At 41.3% G+C, this 21,490-nt stretch overlaps 3 protein-coding genes across 3 annotated transcripts in view; 1 reads left to right on the forward strand and 2 right to left on the reverse strand.

Annotated features, from left to right (window-relative positions):
- Positions 1 to 11,263, reverse strand: part of LOC135349219 (KICSTOR complex protein kaptin-like) — a 30,382-nt gene extending 19,119 nt beyond the window's left edge. The window contains exons 1-3 of the mRNA XM_064547722.1: positions 10,825 to 11,263; positions 10,380 to 10,541; positions 10,100 to 10,154 (exon numbers count right to left, since the gene is read on the reverse strand). Of these exons, the coding sequence (XP_064403792.1) occupies positions 10,100 to 10,154; positions 10,380 to 10,541; positions 10,825 to 11,131 (524 nt within the window). The 5' untranslated portion in view covers positions 11,132 to 11,263. The remainder of the gene's footprint in view (positions 1 to 10,099; positions 10,155 to 10,379; positions 10,542 to 10,824) is intronic.
- A 96-nt stretch (positions 11,264 to 11,359) lies between these two features.
- Positions 11,360 to 18,494, forward strand: LOC135349216 (protein transport protein Sec23A-like). The gene is made up of 19 exons (XM_064547720.1): positions 11,360 to 11,595; positions 11,799 to 11,917; positions 12,385 to 12,442; positions 12,700 to 12,786; positions 12,861 to 12,938; positions 13,060 to 13,131; positions 13,294 to 13,683; positions 13,817 to 13,915; positions 14,354 to 14,469; positions 15,062 to 15,188; positions 15,422 to 15,502; positions 15,661 to 15,857; positions 15,944 to 16,036; positions 16,466 to 16,526; positions 16,611 to 16,688; positions 16,999 to 17,160; positions 17,422 to 17,508; positions 17,752 to 17,973; positions 18,281 to 18,494. The coding sequence occupies exons 1-19, from the start codon at positions 11,494 to 11,496 to the stop codon at positions 18,371 to 18,373; spliced, it is 2,322 nt and encodes a 773-aa protein (XP_064403790.1). The 5' UTR covers positions 11,360 to 11,493; the 3' UTR covers positions 18,374 to 18,494.
- A 190-nt stretch (positions 18,495 to 18,684) lies between these two features.
- On the reverse strand, positions 18,685 to 21,036 carry LOC135349220 (deoxyadenosine kinase-like). Its single transcript, XM_064547723.1, has 5 exons — positions 20,676 to 21,036; positions 20,492 to 20,596; positions 19,477 to 19,556; positions 19,077 to 19,304; positions 18,685 to 18,943 (listed from the first exon to the last, which is right to left on the reverse strand). Exons 1-5 carry the CDS (start codon positions 20,952 to 20,954, stop codon positions 18,811 to 18,813), a joined length of 825 nt encoding a protein of 274 aa, XP_064403793.1. The 5' UTR covers positions 20,955 to 21,036; the 3' UTR covers positions 18,685 to 18,810.
- Between the last annotated feature and the right edge of the window lie 454 nt (positions 21,037 to 21,490).

The following is a 21,490-nucleotide window of genomic DNA, read 5'->3' on the forward strand; positions in this document are numbered from 1 at the left end:
CAGTGTAGTTCACTTCTATAGGCTTCTAGTCAAGATTTTTATTCGTGGATTTGCAAAATAATGCTTCGTTGTCGAGTTATGGCTAATTTTGCTTACTTAGAATTCCATTGCAGCATTTTCACCAAAACTTGTCCATAGAGTGTTGCTGCACTCTAGTTAGTTAGCTCTGCACAAACTGCTATACAGCTGTTGGTATAGCTGCAAGAGTGAGAAAAGAGCTGTAAAGCTGCACTGTTTTGTGAGAGGCAGCCATTAATATATGGACTTTGTAAACTCTTGTCGTCCTTTTTTTAGCATGAATCATTTTTAGCAAGAATCATGCATGGTCGATCATTTCTCACATTCCCTGCATGCAATGTATTCAATTGCACACATCGTCATAATTATGTGTGCATTTAAATGGCTAGATCTTAGTAGCTTCGTGATATGAATTTTTGTGCCTTCCCAGAGGCATCAGCATCGCTCACACGGTGCTTTCATTTTTACAGTTGATCAGTATTAATTTGATGATACTGAACATGAGCTCTTAAGAACCTTAGGCTCGAAAATGAAAACTAACCACGAGAATATCAAGTGAATGCTTTAATTATTGTAGAACTCTTTGATTTGTAAGGCTAGATAGTTAGTTACACCCTTTAGCAACTACTCATCATATAATTACCACTTCACTTTAACCAATTGTATTTCTAATTGCACGAAAAGTAATACTGTAAAATACTGAAATAAACTATCAGTACCATAACAAAGTTCCATAAGTTCCAACAATCATACACTTTGAGTTAACAAGGAGCACAGTCCTGGTCCTTTTCAGCTGATTAGGGTTAACGAAGAATAGGAGCAAACGACAACTATCGTACTGAAAATAGCAAAAATGTAACGAATCACGTGGTTGTATTTAATAAGGACTAACGTGACGGCGTCAAAAATCAATAAAAATGGATTCTCTAAACTATAGTGACTACAATGGCAGTGCCATTCAAGAGTTTCCGTACTGGCAACCACTCATAGCTATTGACATTATTATCCACTTTGCAGTACTACTCCCATCAACTTTATTCTGGAATCTCACTGTCTTCACAGCCCTGATCAAGAGCAAACTCAGCAACAAGCCTCTAACAGTGCTCTACAGTTCCTTGCTATTGGTGCTATGTATGGACAAGATTGTTCAAGCTGTTGCAACGACAACCATTTCACCTGACATGCTCAGATTTTGCATATGTTACATTCTAACAAATTCTATTATCTTTTCTTTCACTGCTATATTCTCCACTGTTTTTCTGTACTGATAATCACTTGCCAGAGCTTGCTACAGCTGCAAATCATCAGAGGGAAGAAACAATGGAACAGCTACCGAAGGATCATCCCCCTTGCATCGGAATATGTGTTTTAGCTGGAATGTTCTGGAATGTAGTCATACTTCTTTGGGACATACTTCTGCCAGTGTCATCAAATCCTTGCGAGCCGTTATGTGTACAGAATAGTACGACAATACTGGAAGCCTTAAACATAAACTTGGGCATTCTCTTAGGCATCTATTTTGTGTCTACACTGCTTCCTACTTCTATCATGGTCATAGTAACGTCAGTTTGGTCTGTACAGTTATTTAAGAAAATGTCTATCCAGCAAAAAATCCAGGAGTACAATACCTTGAACAAAAAACTTCTATTCATGCCCATTTTGATGGTGACTCTAATCGGACTAATTGGTTATCTGATAGGCGTAGCAATTTCAGAAGTGATAAAGCTAGCGGGAGTGGAAGATTATCTTGGAAACTGGGCCTATTTCACAAGCAGGATGTCAAATGCTGTTATCAGCTGTCTACATGGAGTGTCCTATCCGATCACACTGCTCTATTTCAACACCAAGCTAAGAAAAAACTGGAAGAAATGTTTTAATAGAAGGTCAAACAGAGTGGACCCAGAAATCATCACAATCCAATTAAGGACACTTTAAATAACTATAGTTATAAATAATTATACATTGGAACTTTATTGTTGTGTACACCGTATGAATTACTTGAATTACCGGTATACATGTTTACGCATATCTAAAAACTATACATGCATGTATATAGATGGAAACTAAATTACTATACGGATTGTAAAACTTATGGATCGAGGCACAATATTCTATGGTAATAATTATGAGCAAGAACCTTAGGCATGAAAATTAATTAAATGATCGTGAATCGGGAATGATCGGGAATGATCGTGTACATCGATAAAAAAAGAATGCTTTTGTCGCCTTTGTAGATTGCCTACAAGTTCAACTGTCTCATTAGCAGTTAAAGCAGCAGTCCATAAAAGTGTCTACTTCACATGCAAAACAGCTCATTTTTGTGTCCTCACGCACACACCAATCACTCTACCCCTGCTGCGCACTGCGCATGCACGGGGTAATTATGCATACTCTGAAACAAGGAACAAGGAGCACAGTCGTGGTCCATTTCAGCTGATTAGGAGGAGTAAAACGATGAATAGGAGTAAACGACAACTACCGTACTGGAATGTAACGCATCACATGCAAAGTTGTATTTAGTAAATCAAATATCAAGGGCTATATAAAAAAAATGGATTTTCTAGACAACAGTGACTACAATGGCAGTGCCATTCAAGAGTTTCCATACTGGCAACCACTCATAGCTATTGACATAATTATCCACTTTGCAGTAATGCTCCCATCAACTCTATTCTGGAATCTCACTGTCTTCACAGCCCTGATCAAGAGCAAACTCAGCAACAAGCCTCTAACAGTGCTCTACAGTTCCTTGCTATTGGTACTATGTATGGACAAGATTGTTCAAGTTATTTATACAGCAACCATTTCACCAGACATGCTCAGATTTTGTATATGTGACATTTTGAAGAATTCCATTCTCTTTTCTTTTACTGCATCCTCCATTCTTTTTTCTGTACTGATAATCACTTGCCAGAACCTGCTACAGCTACAAATAATCAGAGGGAAGAAACAATGGAACAGCTACGGAAGGATCATCCCTTGCATCAGAATATGTGTTCTAGCTGGAATATTTTGGTATGTAGTGGTACTTGTTCAGGCCATTCTTCTGCCAGCGTCATCAAATCCTTGCCAGCCATTATGCATACAGAATAGTACATCAGTGCTGGAAATCGAAAACATTCTCTTAGGCATCTATTTTGTATCTACACTGCTTCCTACTTCTACCATGGTCATAGCAACATCAGTTTGGTCTGTACAGCTATTCAAGAAAATGTCTATCCAGCAAAAAATCCAAGACTATAATACTTTGAGCAAAAAACTTCTACTTATGCCAATTTTGATGGTGCTTCTAATCGTATGCAATGGAATAATCAGTTTTCTGATGGGCGTAGCAATTTCAGAAGTGTTAATGCTAGCGGGAGTGAAGGATTACCTTGGAAACTGGGGCTATTTTGCACGCAGTATGTCATTTGCTTTTATTAGCTGTCTACATGGAGTGTCCTATCCAATCACACTGCTCTATTTCAACACCAAGCTAAGAAAAAATTGGAAAAGATATTTTACTAGAAAGTCAAACAGAGTGGACCCGGAAATCATCACAGTGCAGTGAGGAAATTTTTAACTGAGTTATATATTTATGGAAACTAAATTATAATACTGCATGATTGTATAAGATGTATAGATACAACAGACACGGTTAGTCAGGTGTAGGGGTTGGTAGAGATATTCTATTATGCTATTCCTTTCTGCTCAATGTCGGCCGTTCACTTCAATTGTTGGATGTGGTCATTTTTCTGCTCAGAGCGATATATACTGGCGTCCATATAACACATACATAATATATAGCCCTTTTACGTAGCCATATTATAATGAATTTTCATGAAGAGGGTTAAACACATGCATGGTAGTCACATTCAATCATTTTTGTAGCCATGCATACAGTGGCTACACCCACACATTTCAACAAAGATAGCCACAGGAATGCCATGAAACCCATGGGTATAGCCACAATTGCTAAAAAAATGGCCAAATAGAATGTGACTACCATGCATGCATGTGTTTAACCACCACTTTGAAAAAGTATACGAGGAGGATTACTATAGCTAAATATTCTAGAAGCGCTAGGCTCTATGTACGTGCTATACAGACGCCAGTATATTATCGCTCTGGTAACAGAAAAGTGACCGCACTGTCTCATAAGAGGCAGCAATTAATACATGGACTTTGAATTTTTGTCATCGTTTTTAGTATTACACTCATGCATGGGCGATCAATAATTATGTTGCATAGTCATGGTCCATTTCAGCTGATTAGGAGTTAACGGTGAATAGGCGTAAACGGTGAATAGGCGTAAACGACAACTACCGTACTGAAAATAGCAAGAATGAATATAACGAATCACACGGTTGTATTTAATAAGGACAAATGTAAATCAAAAATCAATGTAAGGCTAAAAAATGGATTCTCTGAACTACAGTGACTACAATGGCAGTACCATTCAAGAGTTTCCGTACTGGAAACCACTCATAGCTATTGACATTATCATCTACTTTGCAGTACTACTCCCATCAACTCTATTCTGGAATCTCACAGTCTTCACAGTCCTGATCAAGAGCAAACTCAGCAACAAGCCTCTAACAGTGCTCTACAGTTCCTTGCTATTGGTGCTTTGTATGGACAAGATTGTTCAAGCTATTTATTCGGCAACCATTTCACCAGACATGCTCAGATTTTGTATATGTGATATTCTAAAAAATTCCATTCTCTTTTCTTTTACTGCATTCTCCACTCCTTTTTCTGTACTGATAGTCACTTGCCAGAGTTTGCTACAGCTACAAATCATCAGAGGGAAGAAACAATGGAACAGCTACGGAAGGATCATCCCTTGCATCGGAATATGTGTTCTAGCTGGAACATTCTGGTATGTGGTGATATTTCTTCAGGACATCCTTCTGCCAGCGTCATCAAATCCATGTCAGCCGTTATGCATACAGAACAGTACGTCAGTGTTAGAAGCCACAAACATAACCTTAGGCATCTATTTTGTGTCTACACTGATTCCCAGTTCTATTATGGTCATAGTAACGTCAATTTGGTCTGCACAGATATTTAAGAAAATGTCTATCCAGCAAAAAATCCAAGACTACAATAGTTTGAACAAAAAACTTTTATTTATGCCCATTTTGATGGTGTTTCTAATCGTATGCAATGGACTAATTGGTTATCTGATGGGCGTAGCAATTTCAGAAGTGATAAAGCTAGCGGGAGTGGAAGATTACCTTGGAAACTGGGCCTATTTTGCACGCAGTATGTCATTTGCTTTTATTAGCTGTCTACATGGAGTGTCCTATCCAATCACACTGCTCTATTTCAACACGAAGCTAAGAAAAAACTGGACGAAATATTTGTATAGAAGGTCAAACAGAGTGGAGTCAGAAATCATCACAGTGCAAAGTACACTATGAAATTATCTACGTATAATTATAGTAGTATAATGTAGATGGAAACTAAATTATACTATACTGATTGTATAAGATGTGAGGAGGTAGCCATAACTTATCAGTATTATAATTTATATGAGAACATGAGCATGAACCCTAGGCATGAAAATGAAGAAAATTTATTGGTGAGAATTGCAAATTCTGCATGTGCTTTTTATAAAGTACATACTTTAAGAGAATGCTAAAAAAGACAGTGAACAAAGAGCACAGGAGTTAACAATAAAATAGGAGCAAATGACTGAAAGTAGCAAGAATGTTCATGTAACATTCTAACGAGTTCAATTATCTATTCTTTCACTGTATTCTCCACTCCTTTTTCTGTACTGACAATCACTTTCCAGAGCTTGCTACAGCTACAAATCATCAGAGGGAAGAAACAATGGAACAGCTACGGAAGGATCATCCCTTGCATCGGAATATGTGTTATAGCTGGAATATTCTGGTATGTAGTGCTAATTCTTCAGGACACCCTTCTGGCAGAGTCATCAAATCCTTGCCAGCCGTTATGCATACATAATGGTACATCAGTGTGCAAAATCGAAAAAATAAGCTTAGGCATCTATTTTGTGTCTATACTGCTTCCTATACTTATACTATGGTCATTGTAACGTCAGTTTGGTCTGTACAGCTATTCAAGATAATGTCTATCCAGCAAAAAATCCAAGACTATAATACTTTGAGCAAAAAACTTCTATTTATGCCAATTTTGATGATGATTCTAGTCGCATGGAGTGTCCTATCCAATCACACTGCTCTATTTCAACACGAAGCAAAAAAACAACTGGAAAACATATCATATTTTACTAGAAAGTCAAACAGAGTGGACCCAGAAATCATCACAGTGCAATGAGGAAATTTTTAACTGTGCTATAAATTTATTTATGGAAACTAAATTATAATACTGCTGATTGTATAAGATGTATAGATACAACAGACACGGTTAGTCAGGTGTAGGGGTTGGTAGAGATATTCTATTATGCTATTCCTTTCTGCTCAATGTCGGCCATTCATTTCAATTGTTGGATGCAGCCACTTTTCTGCTACCAGAGCGATATATACCGGCGTCTGTATAACACATATAATATATAGCCTATATTAAATAGCCCTTCTGGAATATTTAGCCGTAAGGAATTTTCATGAAGAGGGTTGAACACATGGTAGTCACATTCGATTATTTTGTAGCCATGCATGCATGGGCTACACCCACGCGTTTGGCAAAGATAGCCATAGCAAGGGCGTATGAAGAGAAGAGGGTATGCAACTACAAATTACAAATGGGAGGGGCGTGTGAACTAAAAATAGATTGCACGTGCACTTACTCCATAATAGTCACCAAGCCAGCTATATATATAGCTAGCTAGCACGGTACTGTTGGGTAGAGCTAGCCACAAAGGTCAACAAGCAGAAGAGAAGGACCAATGCTAGACTAGAAGTAGCCATTGATCAATTCTAAGCTCTTCTATGCGATAAATTTCTAGTATAACAGTGTTCACGCCCACTATCATGCCTATTTACGTGTGGGCGGTTAGGTAAATATAGTATATCCTGCTGACTCATCAGTTTTTTGATGACTACACAGTACACATTGCGAGTTGCATGCCCTCTTCTTTTCATACGCCCTTGGTCATAGGAATGCCTTGAAACCTGCAGTGTGTAGCCACATTTGCTACAAAAATGGCCAATTAAGAATGTGACTACCATGTATGCATGTGTTTAATCACCATGCACTTTGTGAAAAAAGTATACGAAGAGGATCACTATCTAAATATTCTAGAAGGGCTAGGCCTATGTACGTGCTATACAGACGCCAGTATACTATCGCTCTGGTAAGAGAAAAGTGACCGCACTGTCTCATGAGAGGCAGCAATTAATAATTATACGGACTTTTGTCGTCCTTTTTAATATTACACTCATGCATAGGCGATTGCATATAGTTGTGGTCCATTTCAGCTGATTAGGAGTTAACAGTGAATAGGAGTAAACGACAACTACCGTACTGAATATAGCAAGAATGAATATAACGAATCACGGTTGTATTTTAATAAGGACAAATGGAAATAAAAAATGGATTCTGTGAACTACAGTGACTAAAATGGCAGTGCCATTCAAGAGTTTCCGTACTAGCAACCACTCATAGCTATTGAGATTATCATCCACTTTGCAGTAATGCTCCCATCAACTCTATTCTGGAATCTCACTGTCTTCACAGCCCTGATCAAGAGCAAACTCAGCAACAAGCCTCTAACAGTGCTCTACAGTTCCTTGCTATTGGTGCTTTGTTTGGACAAGATTGTTCAAGCTATTTATACAGCAACCATTTCACCAGACATGCTCAAATTTTGTATATGTGATATTCTACCGAATTCAATTCTCTTTTCTTTCACTGCATTCTCCACTGCTTTTTCTGTGCTGATAATCACTTGCCAGAGCTTGCTACAGCTACAAAATATCAGAGGGAAGAAACAATGGAACAGCTACGGAAGGATCATCCCTTGCATCGGAATATGTGTTATAGCTGGAATGTTCTGGTATGTAGTGGCATTTCTTCAGGACATCCTTCTGCCAGCGTCATCAAATCCTTGCGAGCCGTTGTGTGTACAGAATGGTACATCAGTGCGCGAAACTGAAAACATAACCTTAGCCATATATTTTGTGTCTACACTGCTTCCTACTTTTACCATGGTCATAGTAACGTCAATTTGGTCTGTACAGCTGTTTAAGAAAATGTCTATCCAGCAAAAAATCAAAGATTACAATACTTTGAACAAAAAACTTATACTTACGCCCATTTTGATGGTGATTCTAATTGTATGCAATGGAGTAATTGGTTATCTGATGGGCATAGCAATTTCAGAAGTGATAAAGCTAGCGGGAGTGGAAGATTACCTTGGAAACTGGGCCTATTTCGCACGCCGAATGTCATATGCTTTTATCAGCTGTCTACATGGAGTGTCCTATCCGATCACACTGCTATATTTGAATACTACGCTAAGAAAAAACTGGAAGAAATATCTGACTAAAAGGTCAAACAGAGTGGACTCAGCAATGCAATAAGGACATTTTGTATATGCAATTAACTATAGATCTAGTAAATATATACGTATATAGTTTATACATTTGAGTCTTGATTATCCGAACACCTGGTGTCCGCACCTCATCCAGATGACTGAAATATTAGAAATGAGCCACGTCCATCAATAATTCGAGCAGCATCTGCATGCAAAATCAGCAAACTATGTCCAGAGCTCTTATAACTGTACTGGAATGCATCAAGGTGACAAGCTATACTGTTAGGCTAAGCTGAAGCGTTTAGCTGCTTCACTAATCAGCAACACAAAAGCTTTCAACCAATGAGCATGCGCGAGTAGGTGTTTGGTATAAATATTATAAATACAAGAAGTATCATAAATTAAATTTGGTCGAATCTTTCATCCGGATAATCGAGATTTCGGATGATCGGGGTTCGGATAATTGAGACTCAACTGTAACTGTAGATGGAAGATGACTATTACCGTATACCTTATAATTATCGGACACTTTTCTGGGCCATTTTCTTTGTTTTAATACAGAGGACAATCTGGTGCTTTAATCCCAACAATACCATGGAAGATACATTCCAAGCATGTTACGTAGCTTTTTAGCTAGCAAGAGTTTTGCAGTTTATTAGCTCGAGAATTATCTAGTTTAGATACCGTAAATCTGGTTAATAAGCGCACATCAACTATAGGCGCATACTGATTAGCATACCAAGAACCTCGATAGAAGGCGCATGGTTTTCTGCACAGTTCTCTGCCCAACAACTGGTCTCCACACTTCTTTATAGATGTGAAGTATCCTTCACTAGTTGTGTTACTGCTGATATGACTATAGACCTCTTGCAGACAACGATCAAGCCAGCTAATGAAGAAGTGCAGTGTCGAAGGTGTGGTTATAATATCTATAAACTCATCTGGATAATAGGTGCATAGAGGTCTGCTCTTTCCTCTATATGTGCATGCACTTATTATATACGGTATCGTATAGTGCTAATTATATGAGAGCATAAAATATTGCGTTTTAGCCACAATTTTGCGATTAATTTTATTTCTTCGATTAACTTATAATGCCGCAATTTCAATGGGGATTGTACAGGCCTCCAAGATACAAATTGATAGGTGCTTGCATAAATAGCATTACATGTAGTTTGTAGCGCGTACATTTCTAGCACTGGTAGTACAGCATCATGTTGAGTCACACGTTGTACTATGAACTTAGCTAGCTCGCATTCACCTGCCAATATTCCGGATGCGCTATAATGATCTGTTCTAATTATACCCGGACAATTTATTATTTTGCTCTCCGATAAATTAGAACATAAATTATACGTGGTACTATTCTGATTGTATGTATTATGGACAACAGACACAGCTATAGTCAGGTGTCATAAGCTCAGTAAAGCCAGAGGTAGCAACAACTTCTTTACCGTTTTTCGGTATCTATGGTAACATAAGCAAGAACCTTAAACCTTAGGAATGCCACGTGAATGATGACAAATGTCCATGGAACCTCCTCGCTCTCTCTCCCTGCCTATCAGATGACGTGCAGGTGAGGGGAGGAGTCTGGCTCAGAGGAGGTATGTACAACACTATTATAGCGCTCACTTTGTGTGGAGGAGTTGGAAAGGAGTGAACTTGAGACTGATAGGTTGCCAATCCTCTGCAGAAAACAGAAAACACATAATTATTATACTAGAACTTGTTTGGAAACATATAAATACAGTTGAAAAAGCCACAGATAATTATTACACGTACAGTTTCAAGGGAGTACTGTACTGTTGAAATACTATGTACCAATGCATATAATAAGCCAATGGAAAAGATTAGTTGACAATGTCACTCCTAAAGCTCAGAGCTAATTATGATAAGAGTATTCAAACTGCACCTGCGACCTTGTCCCAGCTGAAGGGAGCTTCAGGATCGCATTTGACCCCGTACAGATTGAAGAAGATCTCCTTCGGCTCAGAGTTCTTTATCAGAGTGACCCCCACAATAATCCCATTGGGCTCCCTCACACATGCATCTATCGAGATCACCTCAGCATCAGCTGCAAAAATAAAATGGAAAAAGTAATGATTCCTTGTAGAAGCAAAATTATAGTCAATCCAAACAACAATAGACCCGAACAATTCCTTATGAATATAATTACCGGTTTTCTTACAAAGTTGTGCTTACACGTACACTAGAATCAATTTTCATTAAACAAGCAACAATATGATTGCCTTGGCAACTTGTGTGTACTCTTGTGTACTCTGCACATTCTTACCCAATAATATCAATTCATCCTCAACAATACTAGTACGATACTAGATGAGACTACCCCCTCCCACCTGGTATGTAATTGAAGGTGATAGGTGTGAGGGAGGGTGGACGTTGGACGGAGGGCTTGTGGTACTCCAAACAGAAGATCTCTCCTCCCAGCGTCGACACCACCAGCTTGTTTAGGCCATTTATACAGATGTTCAGCAACCCATAGATGTTGCTCTGTCTTTGTAGAGGGAAAAATTGGGTCTCGTGAAAAATGATCTCCTGCTGACTTGGGACCGGGAATGGACAGTCTGGAACAGGAACGGAGCCCTCATCATTTAATGGGCTCTCTCCAGTAGCTGGACTCTCACTGATAGATACTGTTGACATCTTGATGACTACTGTATGTTCTCTTTTCGATCTCTAGCTAGCTCTAGCTAAGATAACGAACGGCTGGTCTCGAGGCTATAGCTAGCTAGCTCTAGCTCTATGATTATTAAAAAATTTCTGCATGGTAAAGGGGGTGGGGCTGGTTCCACCTAACTGGGGTCAGAGGTCATACAACTATGTTTTAGGGGGTGTGGTGTAAGGCACGCCCATCTACACGTGTTCGCTGTGACATCACAAATTGGATCTAATTCTAGAAGATACCCATCAAAGTGAACAAAAGATCCTAGAAAGAGAGTCCATTTCTTCGATCCCAGTGAATTTAATCGTATTCTATTAGTAATATTCTGTTAGGAAAGTTCAAGATGTCCACTTGGGGGGATTTCATTGCTCAGAATGAGGAGAGAGACGGTGTGAGGTTCACTTGGAACGTGTGGCCGGCTACTAGGATCGAGTCGACCAAGATGGTGAGTGTGCGTCCCATTAACTCTGCGGATCACAAATGAAGCATGCATGTCAACATGAACTTTACAAACGTCTACCTCTACTAAGACTTAGTCTAAGCCTTGTCGTGCCACATCAAGTGTATACATTAACAGTATGTACAAGGTCTAGTGCACAGCACAGCACAGCACGATGCATGCACTGATCTCACTGCTCCTTTCTTCAGGTGGTTCCAGTGGCTGCCATGGTAACTCCCCTCAAGGAGCGTCCAGACATGCCCCCAATCTGTTATGACCCAGTCCTCTGCTCAAGGTCTCAGTGTCGAGCTGTTCTCAACCCACTCTGGTGAGCAAGCGGTTGCTTAGCTTATCATACATGTACGTACTTCCTCTCCAACCACTTCACATACAAGTACCCTTCTTACTAATGGTCACGCTGTACAAACCCTTTACCTCATTTAAATGCAAACCTTGTTAGAGAAAACAGAAGTCAACCACTATATACTGACAGTAGCTCTGTATACTAGTCTACACACTTGAGGTAGCATTTCTGCTTAAAACTTTAGGTAAAAAGGGTTTATTTTCTTGATAGTATTGGTTATAGTTCCACTAACTTCCAGCCTAGCATGTGCAATAGAGCTGTGATTACGCGACAAACAAGTGCTTCTCCTAAGCATGCTTTACGTGATGTTAGCTCATTGTTACCTGATACTTCTGTTAACAAACAGTGAACATTTCCAATACTCAATACTGAAGCCATGTTGTATCCACTGTATATAAGTGTCTCGTTTACACGTTCTTTGTTTCCTTCAGTCAAGTAGACTACCGAGCCAAGACCTGGGCCTGCAACTTTTGCTTCCAGAGAAATGCCGTGAGTCCATCAATATAGAGGGAGAGGGGGTAGTTGGTTGGCTAGCAACTCCCTTGTTTGCGACCACCGTACAGGTTCATGGTATCCCGTTGTTTGGTAACTATAGTTTTATCCTATAATTATATCGAGTGTCTTAATTAATCCCCCACTCTCTCCTTCCCTCTATTTACTATTGTTTCCCACTTTTCCCCATTTCTTTCCCATCTATTGCATGTACCACTACATGTCTTACATAACACCCCTCTCCTCATTCCCAGTTCCCTCAGCACTACGCTGGTATCAGTGAGACCAATCAGCCAGCCGAGCTCATCCCTCAGTTTTCTACCATAGAGTACCAGCTGCAGGTGGGTACCCAGTGGCGTGTCATGTTTCTGTACACATACACATTGTACTACCTCTCATTGTTTGTTGCCTCCAGCGCTCGGGTACTGCTCCCACCATCTTCCTGTTTGTTGTGGACACATGTCAGGAGGAGGAAAATCTTCAAGCCCTAAAGGTAACCTTTGTATGCCCCACCCCTTATCACCTCCAATAATAGTCTTTGCTCTGGTACATGTAATAATACTCCCTTCCTAATGTTAGCACTAATATTATCGATATGCCCCCTTGCCCGACAGGAATCTCTTCAGTTGTCTCTCAGTCTCATTCCACCCACTGCACTAGTCGGACTCATCACCTTCGGGAGAATGGTAGGCACGATACATACACTCCATGCGTCACAGTGTACGTACTACCCCCATTATAAGCCCACTATAAAACATTTATGTTCACTGCTACATTATTTGCGGCAATTTCATGTGTATGTTCAGTATGTACAGTACTGCGTCTTATATTTCCTTTCTACCCTGTAGGTACAACTCCACGAGCTAGGCTGTGATAGCTTTGCCAAGAGCTTTGTGTTCCGAGGTACTAAGGAGGTGACGACGAATCAGCTACAGGACCAGCTGGGTGTGGCCGGGGGCTCGAGTGCCCGCCCCCAAGCCTCCTCCGGACCAGGCGGGACACAGCAACCCTCACAGCCCGATATCCCGAACCGATTCCTGCAACCTCTCCAGAATATTGACATGAATCTGACAGACATGATTGGGGATATCCAGTGCGACCCGTGGCCTGTGCCGCAAGGGACACGCCCCCTTAGGTCCACGGGGGCAGCCCTCTCGTTAGCCGTTAGTTTGTTAGAGGCAACGTTCCCCAACGCTGGAGCCAGGATCATGCTGTTTGTGGGTGGTCCGTGCACTCAGGTGAAATATTGTACATTTTATCTTTTTTTTTTGATTTAGTAGCTAGTTTAAGATTGTCTTTTCACATTTGTATATGTGTATCTAAATTAATCCCTAACATCTACACTTCCCCCCTCCCGTCACTCATTGATAGGGTCCTGGTATGGTGGTGGGCCATGAGAGGAAGGAGATCATCCGCTCTCAATACGACCTTGAGAAGGACACTTGCAAGTACCATAAGAAGGCCACCAAGGTGGGTGTCCATAATTATATACCGAGGTACATGGGTCTTATACTCTCAATCCCAAGTTATTATCTGAGGTTGTAAAGTTTGCCAAACAACATACATGATTGGGGAAGGGGCACCTGGCAAATAAGTATGTACGTGTATGTGTAGTAGGCAGACCTAGGACTAAGCACCTCCAATCAAAGCTTCCCTCAAGTTCAGTAAAGGGAACGTTATGGTATAGTGATCAAGGTGTACTGGAACAGTGTAGTGGACTGGTGTTAGTATACTTGTGGTTATTTCATGTAGTCTGTATTTTAACTATTATAAAAGGGTATTATTGTACCAATACAAGATGGAGAAATTCATTGTGATAATTAATCTTAAACAAACTCATACATGTACCTCGTTCTTGCTACTGTTACTCCGCCTTACCCCCCTTACCCCCCCACCTGTATGCTGCAGCTCTACGAGGGTCTGGCCAAGCGTGCTGCTGGGAACGGTCACGCTGTGGACGTGTACGCATGTGCACTGGACCAGACCGGCACTCACGAGATGAAGTACCTCTCAAACGACACAGGGTCAGAGTTCAATTATATTGTGTAACTAAGAACGTGTGTTGTGTTTTGGCGTATGATGAATTTCTTTATCTGACACCTCTTGTTTGAGCGCAGTCAATGAGCAAAATTTAATTCCCTGATGCCAAGTAAATCTAGAATTTGTTGTACATGTATACCGTATAGCGAGTTAATTTTCGTGGGGTAAAAAACTCGTTCAACTCGAAAACGGTGGCTTTCGTGAGTAAACATTTCTTATTGCTTGCACTCGTGGAGGTCAGCTTGCCCACGAAAATAACTAATATTTTACCCCACGAAAAATACGGTAGTGTCTAGGACTACATTGTATAATCATTTTGGTCGAGTACAGGAAACAGTGGTTGCATGATTTTCCTCACCACAACATAATTATACACTGTAGCTAGTAACTTTTCGTCACATTCTAACCGTTGAGCAATTACAGCTGGAACCAGACACTGTATGTTTGTTACAATGGAGCACTCAGTTTATGGATGCCTTTACCCGCTCACAGTGGTTACATGATCTTTACCCGCTCACAGTGGTCACATGATCTTTACCCGCACACAGTGGTTACATGATCTTTACCCGCTCACAGTGGTTACATGATCCTTGGTGACTCGTTCAACACCTCCCTCTTCAAGCAGACGTGGCAAAAAGCGTTCGCCAAAGATTCTCACGGACAGCACTTCAAAATGGCCTTCAACGCGTCCTTTGAAGTCAAGGTACCCAGCATCTAACTAGCAGCTGTATGTGCCATAATTTTGTCCATGTACATACAAATGTATATAATCTAAAGCGATCTTTTTTTTTGTTCAAGTAAACACCTTAAACTTACAAGTCTAAAATAATGTTTATGCATGTACATTGTAGTCAACAGTTATCCTATAATACCGGTGTACTCCGTATGACACAGTTCGCAGTGTGCTCATCATGTTGTTGTTTATTGCCTCCCCAGTGCTCTCGGGAGCTGAAGCTGTGTGGTGTGTTGGGACCCTGTGTGAGCCTCAATCGCAAGAACGCCTCCGTGTCCGATAATGTTAGTGTCATCTCACTATACCCATACTGTGTCACAATTATGCTTTAATATAAGGATCCATCGTCCACAGTGTGAAGTATATATCAAATACTTGAACCCCCCCCACACATACACACACACACGCACGCACGCACACACACACACACACACTTACTCAGGAGACTGGAGTGGGTGGAACATCAGCTTGGAGGGTGTCTGGGATAGACCCGGCCACGTCATTGTGCGTCATGTTTGAGGTTGTGAATCAACAGGCCAGTGCCATCCCTCAGGGCCAGCCTGGGGCCGTTCAGTTCATCACCTTCTATCAGCATGCCTCGGGGCAGAAGAGAGTCAGAGTGACCACCGTTGCTAGGCAGTGAGTGCGGAGGTTTAGTTATTGCATGTGGTGGCTTATTTAGAGGGGCTGTTCATTGACTGTTGTTTGACCCCTCCCCCCTCCAGTTGGGCTGATGCTGCTACTAACATCAATCACATCTCTGCCAGTTTTGATCAGGAGGCTGCCGCTGTTGTCATGGCAAGGATGGCCGTAGAAAAGTAAGTAAAGACCCGTCTCATTGCTGTACATGTATGTCCGTACAGTGTTGGACTTATGTGTTTAATACCAAGCTTGCAGTTTATTCACCATCCTTTACCTACGTCTCATCTCGTTGGTGTACATGCCCAGTATGTCTGTACAGTGCTTGTCTGTACAGTGTTGTTGCACTTAGGCCATGCAAAGTCAATTTGTAGTTTCTCAGCTATTATTCGCAAGCAGATTGAGGAATTTGTTAATGATAATGATATTCATAGAATTTTAATTGAAAACACACCCCTAACTTCCTCTTGGAAAGCAGTCAATTTCCAAGCCCGAGGGCCTGAGAAACTACAAATTGACTTTGCATGGCCTTACATGTATTATATACCAAGCATGCAGTTTAGTTACCATCCTTTACCTACCCTGCACCCCCCCCCCCCACCCTCCAGGTCAGAGATTGATGATGGCCCTGATGTGCTGAGGTGGCTCGACAGAATGCTTATCAGATTGGTATGTTACTTGGCTGCATATCAATCTTACATGTAGGTGTAGTAGAATCAGTCAGTAATGCTAACATGTCTATGTCCCTCACAGTGTCAGAAGTTTGGTGAGTACCACAAAGACGATCCTTCCTCGTTTAAGTTCTCAGACAACTTCTCCCTCTACCCTCAGGTGAGTGAGTGTGCAGTTGCTACAATGTAGTACATGTTCTCGTACTGGTAGCCAAGTGCCTTTAGTACTGTACCTAGGTAGGAGGAAACTTGGTAGCCTAGTGCCTTTAGTACTGTACCTAGGTAGGAGGAAACTTGCTACAGACAGAAAATGTATGTGTATAAGCACACTGCATTGATCTTTAATTGACCTTCCCCCACCACCCCCCACACACACACACATACACACACACACACACACACACACACACACACACACACACACACACACACACACACACACACACACACACACACACACACACACACAGTTTATGTTCCACTTGCGACGGTCCCAGTTCCTCCAAGTGTTCAACAACAGCCCTGACGAGAGTGCCTACTATCGTAACAAACTCAATCGTGAGGATGTCACTCAGTCTCTGGTGATGGTACAACCTATTCTCTACGCCTACTCTTTCAATGGACCCCCTGAGGTACGCCAGCTGTTTCCTTAGACTGTCCATGTTGTAGATAACATATGACCAAGGTCTTGGGTACAACTAGCAGTGGTTTTATTAGTACAAAGATGGTCTAATATAAATGCTTGGGTTTTTTTAGTGATGATCTTCTGTATAATATTATAGACCCACGTTACATTACAGTGTTCATTCACTTTCACATTGACTTGTTGCTAGCAGAGACTTTATTTTGATGTACAACTATAACTCCTCCCCTTCACCCCCCACCCATCTCAGCCCGTGCTCCTTGACTCTACCAGCATCACTGCCGACAGAATACTCCTCCTGGACACTTTCTTCCACATCCTCATCTACCATGGAGAGGTAAGTAATGTGGTGGGTGTGTGTGTTTATCTTTATCCTCAGGCAATTGTTTATTAGCAACCCTTATGTACAGTCATGTATATTCTAGACTTGCATAAAGTAGTCGCGTACTTGTACATGTAAATGCTTGATATGCCTCTTAATTTAGATCATAAATGGGTGTAGATTTGAAGTGTTACATTATTTACATGGACAATGTGCAGTACCTAACATGATTGTACTATCCACCGTGCCACAAAACAGACCGTTGTTGCGTGGCGTAAACAAGGCTACCATAATTTACCGGACCACGAGAACTTTCGTCAGCTGCTCCAAGCCCCAGTGGACGACGCCCAGGAGATCTTGCAGACTCGGTTTCCAATGCCTCGTTACATCGTGACGGAGAAGGACGGCAGTCAAGCTCGCTTCTTGTTGGCCAAAGTCAACCCTTCCCAGACTCACAACACAACCTACGGATGGGGAGCGGTGAGTATGAGGGCAGTGAGTGTGGGGGTGGTGAGTGTGGGGGCAGTGAGTGTGGGGGTGGTGAGTGTGAGGGCAGTGAGTGTGGGGGTGGTGAGTGTGAGGGCAGTGAGTGTGAGGGTCATGAGTGTGTGAATCATTTGCTGTTGTATCAATACGTATACCTCTTGTGGCTACGCCCCAGGCCGTAATGGTGTGTTTCAATCGATGTCCTTTCAATGAAAGACTTTGATTTACTGCCTAGCAGAAAATACTAGTTGTGTATGTGTCTGTGTGGTGTATGGTTATTCATACATGTCTCCCTTTGCAGGAGGGAGCGAGCTCTCCCATTTTAACGGACGATGTCAGTTTGCAGGTATTCATGGACCACCTTAAGAAGTTGGCCGTCTCCAGTTCCACCTGACACATGTGACTGTGGATGGATTCATGTGACTAATAGGTTTTATTCATATACAGTACACGTCTGTCGTCTTAATTAATTTTTGTGTTACAATTTGAGATGTAATGATCATTAATTTTGTGTATTGAGACAATCCTAGCCGGCCACGTACAGTAATTAGAATTAGTGAAACTGGGCATGATGGGGACCAGCTTTATAATAATGTTGCAATAATTATATCTGCGGCGAGGTTGGTCAAATGAATGACATCGACGTCACATGCACACCTATGATTCATAATCAGCCTCATAAAGGTCCAGGGATGCATGATCTAATTCCGAACAAAATATAATTATGCAGACAATGTTAATTATTATAGACACTCAATTTTTTAGATCTATAGGTTGGTTGGGCATATACTATAATTATAGCTAGTTATAAAGAAAAAATAGAAAAGTGGTTCAGTTCTGTGTGTCCATGGTGACTAGTTCTGGCCTGGATCGGATGGGTGTATGTTCCTTCTTGGAGTGGGGGACACTTTTTGAGGGTGTGTCGAAGTCTACGTATCTCACAGACGCCATCTTGGCATATTCACTGCAGGGGGGTTATAGTAGTATGCTAAATATAGCACAAGAAATGCGAAAATGGCTTTGATTGTCAAAATCTAGACTTATTCAGGCTAAAAATGATGTGAAACAAAAGCTCCTCTTGTTATTGTATCTCTCACCTGACGATCATGTCAGCCATTTCATCAGCACTCCTAAACTTCTCGTAGTTCACTCTTATCACGGGGATGATCCGCGCAATATCAGCCATAAACTCTTCGTAAGCACCGTGAAGATTCTCCAGATAGTCGAGAGAGATGGTGGACTCACACTCACGTTGCCTCAGCTCAATCCTCCTCTTGCTCTCAGCTGGGGAGACGTCAAGGTGGACAATCAGGTTGGGCTTCTTCCTGAAGGTTAAAGTTAAGGGAGTCTTGTAAACTGGGAAACAAAGGCAGTGGTATATGTACTAGATAATGGTTGCTTGTCCATGTAACCAAATCCAGATTACATCATCTACAAGCTTTAGCTATTTAGAGAAATTACGATACCGAAGTAAGTATTAGACACAGTCACACATACATGAAGTTGGACATGTTGCTGAACAGGGAGCAATAGGTCTGGTACTCTCTCTCTTCCATCAGTCCCGAGTCTTTGAGCACCTGCAGAACACATAATAACATGTCTAAATAGCATGAGATTAATTTTTACACATGCCATAAACAAAAATGTCCTTCATACATAATGTGCATGTATATTATAGCATGATACTTATTATTATGACGACCCCTTACCAAATTATGTGTCCGACTGTGTAATAAGAATAATATAACACCAAGGGCGTATGAAGAGAAGAGGGCATGCAACTCACAATGTAAACTGCGTATGCGTCAAAAAACTGATGAGTCAGCAGGATATAGCCAACCGCTCACTAGAGGAGGTTGGTCACGATTAATTAAGATTCACGTGAGCTTATGTTTTCTATGTAAAAACTCCAAACTCATCCAAGCTGCTGAGTCGGCACATTTTATCTACTTTCTTCCATTAGCTTGTTTATCTTTCTTGTATAACATGTCCTGTTAGTTTATGAGTCGTAGTAGTTTAACACTATGATTGCTATACCTGCTACATCAAGACAGGAGTCAAAGAAACCAAGGATTTGAGGCAACAACTCAAAGTTTGTGGTTTCTGGCTTGTTGCTTCTAGTACGACTATGCTACTCACTTTCTAGTGTCACTGAGCATTGTTAGCATCATTTACTACTAGTATAGAGAGCTACAATCATCTGCAGTATGTTAGCTAGCTAGCTTAGCTAGAATAGCTACTTTCTCTGTAAGTTTCCGTATATCTTCACCGTGCACGCACAAAAACGGTGCACGTGCAATGCTATTTTTAGATATAAGACCCCGCCCATTTGTTTTCTGATAGATAGTAGTTGCATGCCCTCTTCTCTTCATACGCCCTTGATAACACGAAGGGACGCGACTGTATGACTTTTATTACACCCTTGTTACTTTGACTCGACTGTAAGTGCACATACACACACACTCACGAAATACAATCTAAAGTAGAAAAGGTAGCTCGTGGTGGTAGTTACCTTGGCGAATACAGAGTCCTCGTAGATGGTCCTGTCCTGGACTCCGCCTCTTCCTGTCCAAATGATCTGTTGGTGCTGTTGAAACCGACGGTTGAGTAGATACACCTGTAGCGAAGAAATTCATTGAAATCTTAGGACAGACAACATGGTTGTATATTGCCAAATACCCTAAGGCTGCTCTTACTTGTAGGGGAAATGAGAATCTTGCCGGGTCTTTGTAGAAGTCGCTCAGGTATACATTATCGATGACGGGCTCGTAGAACACTGGGAGGTTCATTCTCTCTGCCAGTTTAGTAGCCAGGGTGCTTTTCCCAGCTCCAATCAGACCACTGATTGAGATGAACAGATCGCTACTGCTGTTCTTCTGGTCAAGCGTTAGTAGGCTCTCTCTAGACTTGCTGCTGGGTGAGATTCCGTTGGCTTGAGGCTGATTAGGCCTCTCTTCACAGTTTCCAGCCATCATTTTGTAGATTGGATATTGCTTTGGCTTAGTGCTTTACTATCACAAGAAAACGTGCCCGGTAATCGCCCGCCAAAAATGTAGATAATACGCATGCGCAAAATTAATGGGTGGGGCTGCGTAAAAGCGCTCAGAAGGGAAGTCTTTCACCATTGACTACGGTTCCCCATACTCAGACTAGCCTCGAGACCAGGCGGATTAAAATATGACCTGTCTCGGTTGTTGCATGGGTGATAGTGCACATGCGCAAACTGAGTTCCCCAGAATCTGAAAGTACAGGGTTTTGCAGAGTTCTTGCAACATTAACTTTTAATCGGTCTGCACATGCGAAGAGATCTGCCTTTGATCTCACCGCAGACTATTAGCTAAGTCAGTGCATGTGTGTGTGGAAATGAGTAAGGCAGCCTCAAAACTCTCTTTTCACATAATTATAACAGTGGAGGGTGATGTGTACAGAAATGATATTACGATGTAATTGGTGAGCCAGAGTACTCCAGCGTGGAAGTGTCTGAACCCCAAATTAATTTATTATAGTGATC

Source organism: Halichondria panicea, chromosome 15 (genome assembly GCF_963675165.1).
Source record: "Halichondria panicea chromosome 15, odHalPani1.1, whole genome shotgun sequence".
Taxonomy (NCBI): domain Eukaryota; kingdom Metazoa; phylum Porifera; class Demospongiae; order Suberitida; family Halichondriidae; genus Halichondria; species Halichondria panicea.

Excerpts from the sequence above, each read along its gene's own strand:
- LOC135349216 (XM_064547720.1), top strand. The coding sequence starts at position 11,494 with ATGTCCACTTGGGGGGATTTCATTGCTCAGAATGAGGAGAGAGACGGT. Across the intron at positions 13,684-13,816 it reads TGGGTGGTCCGTGCACTCAG|GGTCCTGGTATGGTGGTGGG; the intron begins GTGAAATATTGT and ends ACTCATTGATAG. Across the intron at positions 17,161-17,421 it reads CTTTCAATGGACCCCCTGAG|CCCGTGCTCCTTGACTCTAC; the intron begins GTACGCCAGCTG and ends CACCCATCTCAG.
- LOC135349220 (XM_064547723.1), bottom strand. The coding sequence starts at position 20,954 with ATGATGGCTGGAAACTGTGAAGAGAGGCCTAATCAGCCTCAAGCCAAC. Across the intron at positions 19,557-20,491 it reads AGGACTCTGTATTCGCCAAG|GTGCTCAAAGACTCGGGACT; the intron begins GTAACTACCACC and ends TGTGTTCTGCAG. Across the intron at positions 19,305-19,476 it reads AGCAACATGTCCAACTTCAT|GAAGAAGCCCAACCTGATTG; the intron begins GTATGTGTGACT and ends TTTAACCTTCAG.